Source organism: Takifugu flavidus, chromosome 19 (assembly GCF_003711565.1).
Source record: "Takifugu flavidus isolate HTHZ2018 chromosome 19, ASM371156v2, whole genome shotgun sequence".
Lineage (NCBI taxonomy): Eukaryota > Metazoa > Chordata > Actinopteri > Tetraodontiformes > Tetraodontidae > Takifugu > Takifugu flavidus.
In genome coordinates this window covers 5551767-5567430 of record NC_079538.1, presented here as the reverse complement: position 1 = coordinate 5567430, position 15664 = coordinate 5551767, and the positions used below count along the sequence as shown (strand labels likewise).

The following is a 15664-nucleotide window of genomic DNA, read 5'->3' as shown; positions in this document are numbered from 1 at the left end:
TGCACTCAGAGTGTTTTGAGGAAAGATTTTCAGAAAATATGAGACTGATGGGTTGGAGTTGAACTGCATGGAGCAAAAACAAGGATAAACAGAGAAACATATTAGTGTGAAAGAGTTCATCCTGGTGGCTGATAGTGACAAGCTTCAGAGAACATTGTGTTTACAACAACTCTGTGGCAGTATTAAAAAGTTCATTTAGTTAAGCAAGGCCAAAGCCAACAAATATTTTCATTATCTGTTAATCAACAAATGGCCACTGCAGGAAATTGCATATTCAAATTGCTTATTTTCACAAGCAACGAACAACAGCTGCATTTATTAGGAGGCATCTGTTATTGAACAAAAATGTCAAACAATTTTGATGTTATTTGGGGAGATTTTAATGGCAGCAAGTCTGCAATATTAGCACGATATGAAGACTACCTATGAAAAGTTGACGGTGGTCATAGGTAGAAGCATGCGTGGTTCAGAAAGGAACCTTAATGAACAGAGAGGCCAAATGGACGTCTATTCCTGTACCCATGCCCCTCTGACCCGGGGGGGCATTGAGAGACGGTGGTCCTGTTAGGTCATCCGGGGATTTAGCGTATCGTCGCTGTTGCCTCGGGGGTTTTCTGTTTGTGGCTCTTTGGTCAAGTTCTGGATGTTAGTGTACTGACCTGGATCAGTTGTACAGACATTAAGAGCAAACAGGGGCATCGAGAAACAAGAACATTTAAAGGATTGTTGTTCTTTCTGGACCTTCTTTTTCCACCAGTCTGACATCTGTTAAAAGTCTGCTGTGGAGTCGAGCCATTAACAACAAGGTTCTAATGGTTATTTTGATGAATAAGTGCAAAGAGCTTTCAGAAACCAGGACAGCACTCTGACCAATTATTTCCAGTGCACGTGTCACTTTGTGAGGAGCTGCCCTGCCCGTTCTGAGGGCACTCATTGTGCTGGTAGGAGTGAGGATGACGAGTGGCCACAGATTACAGTCCATCCTTTCACCCTATGGACACAAAAAAGAGACCTTGAATCCAAATATTTTAAAGGGTGAGGCACTTCACCTTTATTAACTGAAAGAATCAACATCATTTTAGACCTCTGACACTTTATTTCACGCTTCGTCCTTTATCACCATCATTGTGAGTCCAGCGCTTTGCTCTATTGTTGCGTGATGAATCAGAGCAAACGGGGACATTTTAAAGAATTGATCAATAGAAACATTTTATGTTAAAATGTTACATATAGCAGGCAGAGCATTGGAGGAATGTGGAGAGATTATGTTTATCTGGTTGATATTTAGCATAGAAGTGGATTATTGTTTGAGAGATTGTGCATATGTCTTTGTGTTGGATTATTTGGATTATCGTAATGCACCATAATATTCTCAGGCTGCAGGACAAACTATTCTGGCATCAGGAGATCCGATCTCTAAGCTTTGGAACATGAAAACAGATGCTCGCTCTCTTTCCGTTCACTTTTTGTTTCACGAGCTAAATCTCAGCTAACACCAGTCCCCACGCGGGAAACATGGCTTGTGAATTATATCCAAAGCAGGCAGAATGGGGAGGTGGGGGGGGGTCGGCTTGACTCTCTGAAGGCATCGGGAACTGAAATGAGTTCGAGCACAAGTAATATGTGCTGACAGCGGTGCAGAAACATTGGACAGCCTCGGTCAAATTGCATTTCAAAGGCGAGAAAGACACCAAGGACCTGAAATACAAAAGACACAATTACAGCGCCGTCAGACTCTAGTCTGGCTGTAGTCAGTGTCTGTTCACACTCCCGTACTGTATGTCACCCCAGCGAGTGTGTCCAAGCTGAATCTATCACCAAATGAGTCAAAGTGAGTGTATTTAGTGCAACTGTCCCAGCTCCAGAAGAGAGCACAAAAGCCTGGCAGCTCATTCTGACTGCGAGGCTGTGAGTCCAGCCAGGTCCAATCATTACAACCAGTCAATGCTAAGCAAGAAATCAGCTGGTCGTCCACATTTGGCCATTCTGTCTATCAATCCGGAGCCAAGAGGTTTCGATTTGCAGAGGCATAATGGGGTTAAACTGCCTAATGCTCCAGATCAACAACCTCCTTTATTTACCATCATCGGCCATCAGCAGGAGGGTCCCCCTACATGAGCCTGGTCCTGCTCAAGGTTTCTTCCTGTTAAAGGGGAGCTTTTCCTTGCCAATCATTATTTTCCCTGTCGCCCCCTGCGTTTACAGAAATGAGTCAGCATGTTTCCAAGTGCATCTTCACAGTAATAAATGACAAGGATCTCCCACTCACAAAGCTTTAAGCTCCTCAGACAGAACTTTTAAAGACACAGCGTGAGCAGAACTCAAAAAAATCTAAAAACAATCAAATCTCCTTTCTTGAGTTTACATTTCCTGTAAAGCAAATCTAGTGGAATAAGAACGTTTGATCAGTAGTTCACTGTGTGGTAAAGCAGTATTCATGTGTTTTTTCAAAATTGTTTGACATTTATGTTAACAGGTGCCACAGAGGAGCCGGAAGTCATCCCTGATCCGGCTAAACAGACAGATCGGGTGGTGAAGATCGCTGGGATCAGCGCCGGCGTCCTCGTCTTTATACTGCTGGTGCTGGTAGCCATCCTTTTGGTCAAGAAAAGGTGAGTGGCAGCCCCCCCGCACGCTCCCCGTATCATTCTGGACCAGTCTGAATACGTCCAGCTACGTTCCACAGCAGCAAGACGACCCAAACGTGCTCCCGAACCAGCTCTGTTGTTTTGTGTCGGTCCGGTATTTCCTGTAACGCCGCCATCTTTCATCCATCTACCATCAACGTTGATCTCCCTCCAGAACCACCGTAATCATTTTCTGACATGAGTTCTGCTGTGAGAAGTAGCAGTAAAGGTGACATCCATGTGGGGGAAAGTAATTTCCAAAAACTAAACCTCCTGTCTCAGATTTCTGTCAATGGTTCTGGTATTGGGCCTGTTTGGTCTGGTGACTGAACAACCACCAGGAGCCCAGATTAGAGTAATAAAATGGTGATGTCCTCTCTTTTTATCCTGTAACATGGTGAGCTGGAGGAGGTCATTACTTTAGTGAAAAAGATGAACTTGTGGTGACGCTGAGCTTCGCAGGAATGTTGTGTCTGAATAATTGCTGGGTGGGACGTTAGTCTGAACGAGGGCGCCACCAAGTGGCCTTCAATCACACCTGCAACCCGAGAATCCGGCTCTCGCGCTTCTGTTTGTCGGCTGCACCTTCAATCCAAACTTGTGCTATGAGCAGTTTTCTGGTAGGAAGGAAGCGTCGCTTGAATTGGCACCAGCTCCGTGATGCGTTTCGCCAGCGATTGACAGGATGGATTCCAGTTTCCGTCCTCAGTTACATGCAGGTAAACGCCCGTGTAAGAAAAGGAGCAAAATATCAGAGACACATTTACCTTTCTGAATACTCTGGGCGGCTCTAATGATCAGTGGTGCGTGCCACCCTGAACCGGCTCAAGTGGTTAGAGCAGCTCAGCTTCCACCGCCCTTCCTAAGCCAATCATCCTGGTTTATGATGACACGCCATACAACGGTACGCAGCTGATGTTTTGAACGCAGCTAAATTCAGACTACTGCAATCAGCTCTCAGCCACCGATGTCTCCACGGAGCAGATGGGGAGAGGCGGGCCGGTGTTTGGGAGCGCCGGACCCGACCTGCTCGAGCCCCTAAACACCAGCACAGGCACATTATTGCTGTGAGTGAGAAACAAACTTAACAGCAGGCTTAAATTATTTGTTCATTTTTCAGAACTGTGAGTATTTTTAGCACCTTTTCATATATGTGTCATGACTGGATAATAGCTCCTGTCAGGGTTCTTAAAAGCTATCAAGAATTACGACTGGTTGCCTGGCAACTAGCACCACGCTCCAAAAGTCATCGGAACGGTATTGTACAATCCCAACAAATGGCTTTGGTGCACTTTCAAAGTTTGAAGTGGAGGCGAGATGGTAAAGGAATGTTTTGCTCCAGTATTGAACCGACACGTCTCAGAAGAAGCGTTTGTTCCCTCGACCACATCGGCCGTTACTGTGGATTGTCCTCATTAACAACTGTTAATTAAGATGCTTTGTTTGCTGTTGTTTTCAAGCTTTGTTTTTTCATATGTATGCCTGTACTTGATTCCCCTCATAGAGCTCATTAGCATAAGCCAACACGGCTTCCTCACTTCCTGTCTGGAGCCCTGCTACGGTTCGTGTTGAGCTACGAGCTTCACATTGATTTGTGGCAGCAGTCGAGCACTTGAGACATGCTTTGATTGTGGAAAGTGGTTTTCTGTCACCCTCATGAGCGTGAACCACATGTGGCCTGTTTCCATGAAGGTTTCTGGGGAGATCAATCTTCACCGCCATTGAACCTTTACAACAACAATACTGCATCTTTAAAATGGTGGGACATGATGATGCTGCAGTGACATCATAGCTTTACATCAGCTCTCACTAATCTTATTCTTTCCTTTACATACGTGAAGGTGAACAGGCTTAAAATCTAATGGCGCCATTCAGTGACAGGAAATGCAGTATTTAATAGTTAACGATTAGTGGAATTAGAGTAGTAGGTTGCATGATAATAATTTATCCTTGATTTCTGTAATAATTTGATAGTTTTATTAGCATTTAATTGTACTTTTAAATTTATTGGCCTTCACTTCAAGGCAAAGGGCCCAAAGTTGCCATAGAAACCCCTGCATGACCTTTAATTTGTAGAGCTCCAAAGGTGTTTTCTTCTGTTTCTGTTGTTGCTGGTTGAGACAGGACAGTATTGTCCTAATTTTCACCTTCATGACCCTTAATGTCTCATTCTTTGCTCTCTGATTGGCTCACAACCCCAGGAGGACCTACTATTCATACTCTTATTACCTGTAAGTAACCAAACAATCAGCCCACCAGCTGGTGCTCCCTCATTAGGAAATTCTCAGTGGTTAGATGTTGTTATTTTTAAAGATGCAGTATACTTTTTTCAAGAGAGAACACATTTTTTTTCAGCTCTGAACAACCAGCCAAAGCCATCCTCATTGACACCTTCCCAGGGTGGGGGTCAGATCACGTTCATGTCAGTCCGACCGAGGAGCTCAGCAAATTTCCTTCCTATCATTTATTTCTACATAAATCAGACAAAAAAAGGAATGTTTGTGGTTTCCTGTTGAAAAGTAACCAAATCAAATGTATTGCCAGTTATTGATTAGAGGGACTGAACTGATGGTGACCTGACCTCAGCCCTGGTGACCTCTACATGCTCCAAAGTTGCTCTGAAAGTGGCTCAAACAGGCCACGCAGTTTCCCATCTGCCACAACCACGGGAGGCCAAAGTGGGCCGACATATGCAGAAGCGTGTTATTTGAAAAAAGAATGCTGCACTTGTGACTTGTAGCTCTTTGTGTGCATGTAGTCATGTGACCATCCATTCGCCCATCAAGTCGACCCCGCTGCACGTGCTCGGTGCAACTTGCCCGGTTCCCATCGTGAAAGGGATCCAGTCTGGGTGATGTGGCTCTGGGCTTTGTAGTTTCTGGTGGGGAATTCCATGTTTGTGGGTGACTCTCTGTTTTTGTCTCACACCGGCTGTGACAAATGTGAAGCCTTAATCCTTTTATATTTAGTCAAGAATGAAGACGTTGTTGCACAATGTTGCCTGTTCATTTACAGCAGAGCGTCAAGCATCACAGGTCACGTTTCTAGGTTCTGAGCAACATTTTAATGCCATTTGACAATTCTTGTTACACATTCAACACAGCATTTGACCCCATTTTAAGGGCCAGAACGGTTCAGCAAACTAGACGACTAGGCGACAGAATAATGTGTTTACTTCTGCAACGCTGACCTTAAAATGAATACAGACATTTCCCATCTCTGGCCACAACTTCTTCCCACTTTCCTTGCTGTGAAATATCCCATATTGTCAACAAACCTCCAGAAAGAGAAATCCAAACAGCTCAAGTTCCTGCTGAGTGTGTGTGTGTGTATGTGGATATTGTGTGTGTGCATTTTTGTGCTTTTAGAGGAGGTGGAGGTGGTGTGTTTTAAGGTCAAGAGGTAAACAAAGTGCAGCATGCTCTCTGTCTCTTTAGTGGGGGGAAATCAGAGCCGTACGCTGTATCAGTATAAAACATAGAAAAGTTGTTGGAGCTGTTGTTCTAACTGGTGTGCGTCTATGGCTCTGGGTACGAAACGCTCCTGCATGGCCTGTCATGCTTGAAATATGAAACCCTCTGTGACTTTTCCTGGGACTCTTTGGGAGGCACATTCTTGAGACGGACGCTTTGATGCTGGGATTAGAACCGGTTGTTACCTTTACCTGGTGTCAGGGATTGTGGTTCAGGTCCTGCTCCTCATAGAACTGTTACCTCGTCTGTTTTATCTGAGTTCCTCTGGATGATAACTGCTTTACAGTTGTTGGGATGTTTCACTGGTTGACAGCTCATCGCCGGTACTGAGGGTAGTAACGGGCCTTCCTTTGCTACCAGTAGATGAGACAATTTCCCCGGTCTTTGCTAGCTGCCATGTTCCCTCTGCTCTGCTCTCACTGCACAGCCAAGCCTGTTACAAACAAGCCTCTCCTCTCCTTCCCTTGCCTCTTCTTTCTCTTTCCTTCACTCTCGGTTGGTTTTTTTATTGTGTGCATCTTGAATCAGCAGCCTGCAGGCCACAGTCGTGCTTGTATTTCTAAAATCATGCGACAGACTTCACGCAGAATCATCTTTAGAACGGCGAGACCGCGGTCTGCCGGCTGGCTGATCTTGTTGTATTTGTTTACAAGGCGTGCCGGCTCACAGAGCCTTTGTCTGCGTCGACAGGAAACTGGCCAAAAAGCGCAAAGATGTCATCAGAACGACTGGGCAGGAAATGACTCACATGGTCAACTCCATGGATCGCAGCTACGCCGACCAGAGCACGCTGCACGGAGACGATCCCATGGCCGTGACCTTCATGGACTCTCACAACTACAACAACAGATGTAGGTTCACAAAGAATTCGTATTATGTATTCTATTCCTACTCAAACAGTCACTGCGACAGCTAATGCTATGCTAACTGTAAAACATAAACTCTAAACATAAAAACATAAAACATAAAACTCTAAAACATCTTATCACCACTGTTGAACAGATTCATTTGTGCTGTTGCTGACGTACTTTGTTTTTTGATCCTTGAACTAGGGTTTAATCTGTATGTTTGATACATTTTTCCTTTTTTTTTTAAATTCAAGAAACCGGCAAATCTAATGTTCTGCCAGGTAAAAGTAGATTAGAACTTATGCTTGTAGTTTGATTTAAAGGCTGTAGCGGTGGAGCACAGATACTGTAGGTGACCTTGTGAGTACATGAGGTCATGTTTAAAAGCCTGTGTGACCCTGAGAGTTAGACAGGCTCTCACCATCTTTCCTCCTGCAGTGCCCAACGATCCTCTGGTCCCCACTGCTGTGCTAGGTGAGACTGGGAGCATTGTTTTTACATTAGCATCAGTGCCCCCCCCCCCCCCTTTTCATTTTTTTTTACCACATCCTCACCCTGAACACCGTGTCTGTCGTCCCTCTTGTATGTTTCAGTGCATCTTTGCATCAAGTCAGACCAAGGTTAAGACGTCTGAAATGTGGAATGAAAATCATTTACAGTTGTATTTACTTCAACCTGGAGCTCAAACTCAGGTTGATAGTTTGGCTTGACTGGACTTTTAGTGCCACACAGACTCTAACAGCACCCAGACTAGAGAAGACCTTATTATAATTAAGATGCATAATGGACGTGGGTATTTAATGGTGCCACTTTTCTGTACGCAATTATGTTGGTCCTAAGAGCTCCAAAAGCCAAGCATTTCATCTGGTTTCCTGTGTTTTCAATGTAAATCTCAGAATTACCATCTTTATCCCTTTGAGTGTTCATATTTCCCTTATTTTTCCATATTCTTGACCCTGATGCATGAACGGAGTCAGATCATTTGTTACTTTCGTTGGAGCAGAATGAATCTGTGATAAAAAGTCACTGTCAACAACTTGCTGCCTTCAGGCTTGTGAGTGTTTTGTTGTGAGTCCTCTCGATTAGCGACCATCTGCGTGATTCTCCAGCCTGGCTCCGCCGCTGTTGCCCCACATCGTGAACGGCTGTAGATTTTGCCAAGTTTGGGTCCATCTGCAGTCTCACAGTGTGTTTGTCTCCAGCTTAGTTCGGCAACCACTCTGCAGCAGGATGTGGGCTTCTAACAGACCCCGAAGGGCTCCAGCGCCACCAAACTGTGTTAATTAACAGTTCCGTGGCTCCTAATTCGGAATGAAAGCTGCAGCTACAGTCTGTCTTGGCCGATCACGTCAAAGAGCACGAGAAGCAGCAAATTAATCGTCAGTGTCGGGTCAAGTTTATTGGCTTGAGGAGGATTTAACTAACAGTAATGAGCAAACGTGTCCTCGTAGCAGAGACGAGCATCATTTGGATGGAATAAACAGTGTCAGTTAATTAAAGGTGTTAAAGATGAAATCGACTCACACCGGAACACAGAAACCTCCAGCTAGAGGTTTGGAAGCTAGGGGGCCGGCGTAGAATAGAGAAGAATGGGTTTCAAACAGAGAATTAGGGATGATTTTAAGGAATGACATTAGTTTCATGAGTTTCCTTTTGAGTTTCATGGGTTTCCTTTTGAATCGGTGTCGGTGAGTGTGCCGTTGTTCTCTGCCTGTCATCCATCCCGAGCCCTTTAAATCTTGCCGCTAGATCAGACTCTTAGAGTAACCTGCAGCTCATGACTCTGCGTGTCCGGAAGTCTCACGTAACCTTTGTCGCTCTGTTCTCTTTCTGCTGGGCTGCCACGTAGTTCCGATCACAGGTGAGTACGGACATTTATGTGATCTTACAGAACATGCGCCTTCTTTCAGGAAAGGTTCAACACATGAGAACGTCTCTGATTCGCGCAGCCACAACTGCGCTGTGCACTGAAGCACCTGAGTTTTTCCCTTGTAGACGAGAACCACACCGGCTCTGCTGCTGAGAACAGCCGCCTTCTGGACGTCCCCCGATACCACTGCGAGGGTACCGAGTCCCCGTACCAGACCGGGCAGCTGCACCCCGCCATCCGCGTGGCCGACCTGCTGCAGCACATCAACCTCATGAAAACCTCTGACAGCTACGGCTTTAAGGAGGAGTACGAGGTACACGAGTGTGTGTGCCGTTGTTGTTAGCACGTCGGCTACGCTTTCGCTAAATGTCTGTGGAAGTAAAGTAAGAAAGCGGAGCGATAATAATAACCTTTTGCTGATTCAGAGCCTCTTCGAGGGCCAGTCAGCCTCCTGGGATGTGGCCAAGAAGGAACAGAACCGCACCAAGAACCGCTACGGCAACATTATAGCATGTAAGGAAGTCAGCCTGTCTCAAACATGCAGAGTGTAACAGAAAAGACGCATTATTTACCCTCAGTAGAATCCTATCAGCTTCTGTGCACACAAATTCCTCATATCGCTCATATGCTGACGACACTCTTTGCCACTCTTGTGAAAGAGGCCTTGATGTCGACTGTTTTTTAAATTCTGTTTGAATTATTAAAGCCAAAGGTCTCTCCTCCACCTTTAGATGACCACTCAAGGGTTATCCTCCAACCCATAGAAGACGACCCCTCCTCCGACTACATTAATGCCAACTACATCGATGTAAGTGGAAACGCACCGAACGCTACTATTGGCTCCCAACGAAACCAACGAAATCACACTCCCTCGCTCGTATGTCAGGCCTATATACCTTTATTGCATCTACTAGTCATCCATCACGTCATCCAGTCACCCCGAGCTAACATCGTCTACACGTACAGTGTTTTCCTCATGTCTTCCTCGTCTACCCATGAGCTCATCCGATTGTGTCCTCAGGCAGGTAAATCAGACAACTGAATCAAAAACAACAGCAGATCATTTCCATTCCTCTCACTACAGGCTGAGAGATGCACTTTTCTCCTCCCCTGGCACTAAAAGGAAGCCCAAATCAATCAGCTGCTTCTCTTTTATATGAGGACCGTATGACACAGGCCGTGTTTCTAGACGTTATGCTTGACACCAAACTGCTGGCTTCATGTTTAATACGCATTTATTTATTGGACAAAATGGTTTTAAGTTGCTACAGTCAGCTTTAACTAGCTAAGGCCATCATTGACCTGTCCAGTGTTTGTGTGCATCGGTTATCGTCGATCACCTCTTCTCACCTTCCCCCCCACTCTGCTGTCACCTTTACAACAACCTGCATGTTCATCGTCCACCTGTGGACCTTAAAACATGTTGTCACTCACATGTTCACATGTTCCCATGACCGTGCATGCATGCATGCATCACATAACCCATCTGTGTGTTAAACTAGAATTAGACTGAGTGGGAGCGGCGCTGCCTTCTGTGTCCCGCAGCACCGCTCGGCGGACGCCAGGAAGCGTCCTCTCCATTCACTCTAAGTTTCCACTCACCTTTTTTTTTTTTCCTGCATGCCCTTTTCAAACTCACAATATTCGAATGCAACTTTTCGTTTTCTATTGACGCTTCTTTGACGTTTGTGCTTTCTTTCTTCCTTCCACTCGTTCTTTCTGCCCACGGCTTGGGCTGTAGATTTGGCTGTACAGGGATGTAAGTATCACTGGACTCTTTCAGCCCCTTGACCCCCTTCATGTTACACCCGTTCAGTTGCTGGGGCATCTGCTGCATGAAAGATTTAGGCCCTTCTCCCCCTCCCCCCCACTTTAACACCCCACTGTCGAATGTAGATCTAATTTGCTCATTTTTGCTGGATTGATGTCATAGTCCTGTGGACCGGACGCTTGTTATAAAGGTGACAAACAACAAAGCAACTGTAACACTCAGGTTATTTTCCTATATTTACAGAACTGTAAACGCACTTCACACGCACGGAAAAATGAATTCTGTCTGTGTTTTTAGGGCCGTGTTGGTGGCGCTGTGATGTTTTTAAATTAGACCTACTCTGAGATTTATGTGACAAACGGAAGAGGCTGTTTCTCTGCATATTCGGTCATTTGTCTAACGGCGCTGTGCTTTTAGGGCTACCAGAGGCCGAGTCACTACATCGCTACTCAAGGTAAGAAACTTGGTCCCACCTGCTAGTAAACAGGAAGCGTTCCCTCACCATTCTGCTGTAATCGCACTAATTATCCACTGGATGCAGGCCCTGTGCACGAGACAGTGTATGACTTCTGGAGGATGGTATGGCAGGAACAGTCAGCCTGCATCGTCATGGTGACCAATCTGGTGGAGGTTGGAAGGGTAAGTCGTTCAGACAGGCAGCAGATCGGAGTAAGACGGCTGTGAAAGACAGAAAAGGTGTCAATCATTGCGGATGGCATTAAATTAACAATAAAGTGTTAATTCATTACACAGAAAAACATGGATGGAGTTTTTGTCTCTATTTTCATTAGCAAAGATAAAAGAAAAGAACGTCTCCATTGTGACGTTTAATTTATTCAACACAGCGATTGTTTTCAGCGCCATGAAGAGGCAGTGAGATCGTACGCTGCACCTCATTATTGTTTCTGTGGATCTCACATTGGGCCTGTGGTGAGGGCGTGTGTTGCTAAGTGGTGATCTCTCCTGGTTAACAGGTCAAGTGCTTCAAATACTGGCCCGATGATGCAGAGTTGTACGGAGACTTCAAGGTCACGTTCGTGGAGGTCGAGCCTCTTGCTGAATATGTGGTTCGCACGTTTACTCTGGAGAGGGTGAGTGAAAGCTGGGATTGATGCATAGAGAAAGCTGGTGTATCCTTCCACCTGTAATCACTGACACTGCTGGATAAAGAAAATAAGGAGAACAGATCAGAGTTCCTATAGTTGTACTGTTTTGGGATCATTATCATTAAATCCAATCTAAATGTGTCTGTTTAATCAGCGCGGCTTCAATGAGGTGCGGGAAGTCAAGCAGTTCCACTTCACGGGATGGCCTGATCACGGAGTTCCATATCACGCCACAGGACTACTTTCCTTCATCCGCAGGGTTAAAATTTCCAATCCACCCTCTGCTGGCCCGATTGTGGTCCACTGCAGGTATAGAGACACTGCCCTTCTCGCGTATACTGGACACGCAGCAGAAATGAGTGGATGTTAGGAATGATGTCGATGCCTCGATCTGTGTTTGTCGCCACAGTGCTGGAGCAGGACGCACAGGCTGTTTCATAGTCATCGACATCATGTTGGACATGGCTGAGAGAGAAGGAGTGGTCGACATCTACAACTGCGTGAAGGCCCTCCGCTCCAGGAGGATCAACATGGTACAGACTGAGGTGACTGCATTACCCATCCTCCATCCACATCTGCATCTTAGAACGTCCTTGAGACCCCTTTACAGCGGGACTCTGCAGGCTGCAGGCTTGTACAGACTTAAGTAACGTCATCTCCCATCGTGACATCAACATGTGAAGATGAACATCTCGGTCTTCTGAGACCGTAAACGTCAGAGTTTAATTCACATTTTTGTGAAATCCTAAACTTGTTTAGCTTTTGCGCCTCCCAGTGGTTACATTGGGAACAACACCATGTGGTACCAATGTGCACTGGACTATTTCAAATACTTAAAAACGGTTGGTTAATTTAAATGATGTACAGAGACTTAAATACATATTTCTCTGTTTTTACTCAGTGTTATCTAACAATATAAAGGCAATCTTGGGTACTAAGTCTAAGCACAGCGCCACCCGTCAGAAAAATCATTCACTCACAGTCATCCACCAGAGCAGCCTTCAGTTCATTCTCTGCGTGTCCTCTGAACCGAAGCTGCAGTCATCCCACCAACAGACCCAAGAATACAATTTCCTGGGCTGCCATAACCCCATACCTGAAACTCATCACCTCCCCTCACTCACACAAAAACTCCATCTCCCATCATCACCCACCCTCACGCCATCATGAGCTACCACCCCTGTCAATCAAAGAGGTTTGCTTCCTGTTGTTCCTGGTTGCCCAGCTTTTATATATTTCTGTGAGCATTAGTGTATGTCTACGTCACTATGCATGTCTTGAATGGTTTGACTCCAGGAGCAGTACATATTCATCCACGACGCCATTCTTGAGGCCTGCCTATGTGGAGAAACAGCCATACCAGTCTGTGAGTTCAAAGCTGCTTTTTATGAGCTGATCCGCATTGACTCGCAGACCAACTCATCGCACCTGAAGGATGAATTCCAGGTAACTGTTTTACTGATGTTTGTTCATCCCTTTAACAATTCCTCGTGTGAGCATTTGAGCTAACGTGCTAAACTGCTCGTGCATCTCTGTCCCATCAAAAACTTGCTGTAGACTTTTCCAACACTCAACGTTCTCCTATGTAATAACACATACGTCATCATTTCCTTGCAAATCACCCATCTATGAACTTAGTCACATGTCCTTTGTGCTGTGCGTTGAAGGACAGTTTCTCCTTACGTCTCCTGATTTTGCTGAACAAAAAGATATGCAGTGGTGACAGTGAAATGCCTTCTGTCTTTCTCTTTGTCCAGACATTAAATTCGGTGACTCCTCAACCTCAGCCTGAAGACTGCAGTATCGCATTGTTGCCTAGAAACCAAGATAAGAACCGCTTCATGGACGGCCTTCCTCCTGACAGATGCCTTCCGTTCCTCATTACCATAGACGGGGAGAGCAGCAACTACATCAATGCAGCTCTGATGGATGTAAGTTTGCCGCACACTCGCCTCACATGCACAATCCTGTCCACCTGCCCCATTAGGTGAGAAAAGCTCCCGACATTTCACACTGTTGCCAGTCGTCTTTGGATGGAATTAGCGTTAAATATTATACCTAAACCCATTTAGTTTAATACAATAAACACATCTGCTGCAGTTTGTGCAGGTAAAAACACTAAACACGAGAGGTAAAACATATCTGCACATATGTTTCAGCACACGCAGACACACGCACACACTCCCTTCCCTATCTGTGTGACGCTGTGTTTGTGGTTTCAGTAGCAGAAGGCTAGAGACAAATCCAGGTTCTAGGGAAAGACCACCAGCCTCTCTGGCCACCTCCTCAACTGTAACAGCCTCAGTGTTGCAGGGCTTTGTCTACAACTGTTGGCATGTCTCAACATGCAGCAAAAACCAGTCTTAATTAGAAGATAACTTAGCAACATCTGGGCAACGTCAGGCGTAGCTGCTAATGGTTCACCGGCAGGTCTGTGGGCTCTAGTTAAGTAGCTGAGTTTATCAGAACTGTTGCATGGCGTGGGACGAATTCCAGCAAAGCTGCTGGAGGTCAAAAAGTGCTGCTGGAAAGTCTCTGGAATTCAGTCCAATTATTCAAAGCTTAGCCACTTACCTTTGGCCCTCTCTCTAACCAAGCTGTCAGAAGAGTTCCAGGTAATGGGATTTCACTTTAAATCTCCAATACTGGATTTGTTTCATGGCTTCATTGTTGTTCTGCCACCAGGATCTGTTACTTTTTTCCTTTTTTGGGGGGGGGGATCTTCATTCACTCCCTAAATCCTGAACCCCCCGCATTAGATTGTCCACACGAGTCCGAGTCATTCACATCTGTCCGCGCTGTTTCCCTCGGGAGGAGTCAGGTGACTCGAGAAAGGCGTGCCGCCTGAACATGAGGTTGCCTGACTCTTCGGGAGAGAAACACACGTGTGTGTGTGTATTTGCAATGCACGCTACTCACCCCCCGGTGTGAGAGGCTCCACTGCATGATCATGTGACCAACCTTGCCTGCCTGCGGCTCTGTTGTGTGTAGTGACCACGAGGTTGGGGGGGGGGGCAAAGAGGGGGAGGGGACTCGTAATAGCTCATTTCTGTTTCCTGCTCCGCAGAGCTACAGGCAGCCTGCCGCCTTCATCGTTACCCAGCATCCTTTGCCAAACACAGTCAAAGACTTTTGGCGTCTGGTCTATGATTACGGCTGCACCAGCTTGGTGATGCTGAATGAGATCGATCTGGCTCAGGTACGCCTCCTTTCACTTTGTTTTCTTTATGGTTACGTTCACCGCTCACCTAACGAGCGCCCTCCGGCCGCTGTCCTCAGGGCTGTCCTCAGTACTGGCCCGAAGAAGGGATGCTGCGTTATGGTCCCGTGCAGGTGGAATGCATGTCCTGCTCTATGGACTGTGACATCATCAGTCGCCTGTTCAGAGTCTGCAACCTCACCAGGGTCAGTACGCCTGCACGCCGTCCTGACCCACGCCTGCGTGCAAATGTAAGAAATGTAATAATCCACCTGCTGTGTTGCCTCAGCCTCAGGAAGGCTACCTGATGGTCCGCCAGTTCCAGTATCTGGGCTGGGCGGGACACAGAGACGTGCCCGCCTCCAAGCGCTCCTTCCTGAAGCTGATCCTACAGGTGGACCAGTGGCAGCGTGAGGGGGAGGAGGGAGAGGGGAGGACCATCGTGCACTGTCTGTGAGTACCCTCCATCTTCCCCCTTCTCCTTTTAGACAGCGATCGTGACCAAGCGGCGGTAAAATCCTGAGCTCCTGCCTGTGTTCGTGCAGAAATGGAGGCGGCCGCAGCGGCGTCTTCTGTGCCAGCAGCATCGTGTGTGAGATGTCCAAGAGACAGAGCGTGGTGGACGTTTTCCACGCCGTGAAGACGCTGAGGAACAGCAAACCTAACATGGTGGACACCCCGGTGAGTGGCGAGGAGCAGGAGGAGGAGCAGGAGTGAGCCTAGAGCTATGATCAGCAGGAATGTCTTCCTAATTTATGCAGAAGTCCAGA

At 46.3% G+C, this 15664-nt stretch overlaps 1 protein-coding gene across 19 annotated transcripts in view; it reads left to right on the top strand.

The window, feature by feature from the left end:
* Positions 1-15664, top strand: part of ptprk (protein tyrosine phosphatase receptor type K) — a 68095-nt gene that overhangs the window by 49774 nt on the left and 2657 nt on the right. For 2 of the 19 annotated variants that reach the window (XM_057017712.1, XM_057017708.1), the window contains 21 exons: positions 2477-2612; positions 4829-4858; positions 6791-6951; positions 7387-7422; positions 8798-8809; positions 8944-9131; positions 9244-9331; positions 9550-9695; positions 10560-10577; positions 11007-11043; positions 11131-11228; positions 11564-11680; positions 11850-12004; positions 12105-12240; positions 12992-13141; positions 13453-13626; positions 14293-14310; positions 14763-14894; positions 14975-15100; positions 15184-15347; positions 15440-15575. In XM_057017712.1, coding sequence (XP_056873692.1) covers positions 2477-2612; positions 4829-4858; positions 6791-6951; positions 7387-7422; positions 8798-8809; positions 8944-9131; positions 9244-9331; positions 9550-9695; positions 10560-10577; positions 11007-11043; positions 11131-11228; positions 11564-11680; positions 11850-12004; positions 12105-12240; positions 12992-13141; positions 13453-13626; positions 14293-14310; positions 14763-14894; positions 14975-15100; positions 15184-15347; positions 15440-15575 — 2258 coding nt within the window. The remainder of the gene's footprint in view (positions 1-2476; positions 2613-4828; positions 4859-6790; positions 6952-7386; positions 7423-8797; positions 8810-8943; positions 9132-9243; positions 9332-9549; positions 9696-10559; positions 10578-11006; positions 11044-11130; positions 11229-11563; positions 11681-11849; positions 12005-12104; positions 12241-12991; positions 13142-13452; positions 13627-14292; positions 14311-14762; positions 14895-14974; positions 15101-15183; positions 15348-15439; positions 15576-15664) is intronic. The other 17 variants (XM_057017709.1, XM_057017716.1, XM_057017710.1 and 14 more) reach the window with 17 other exon arrangements.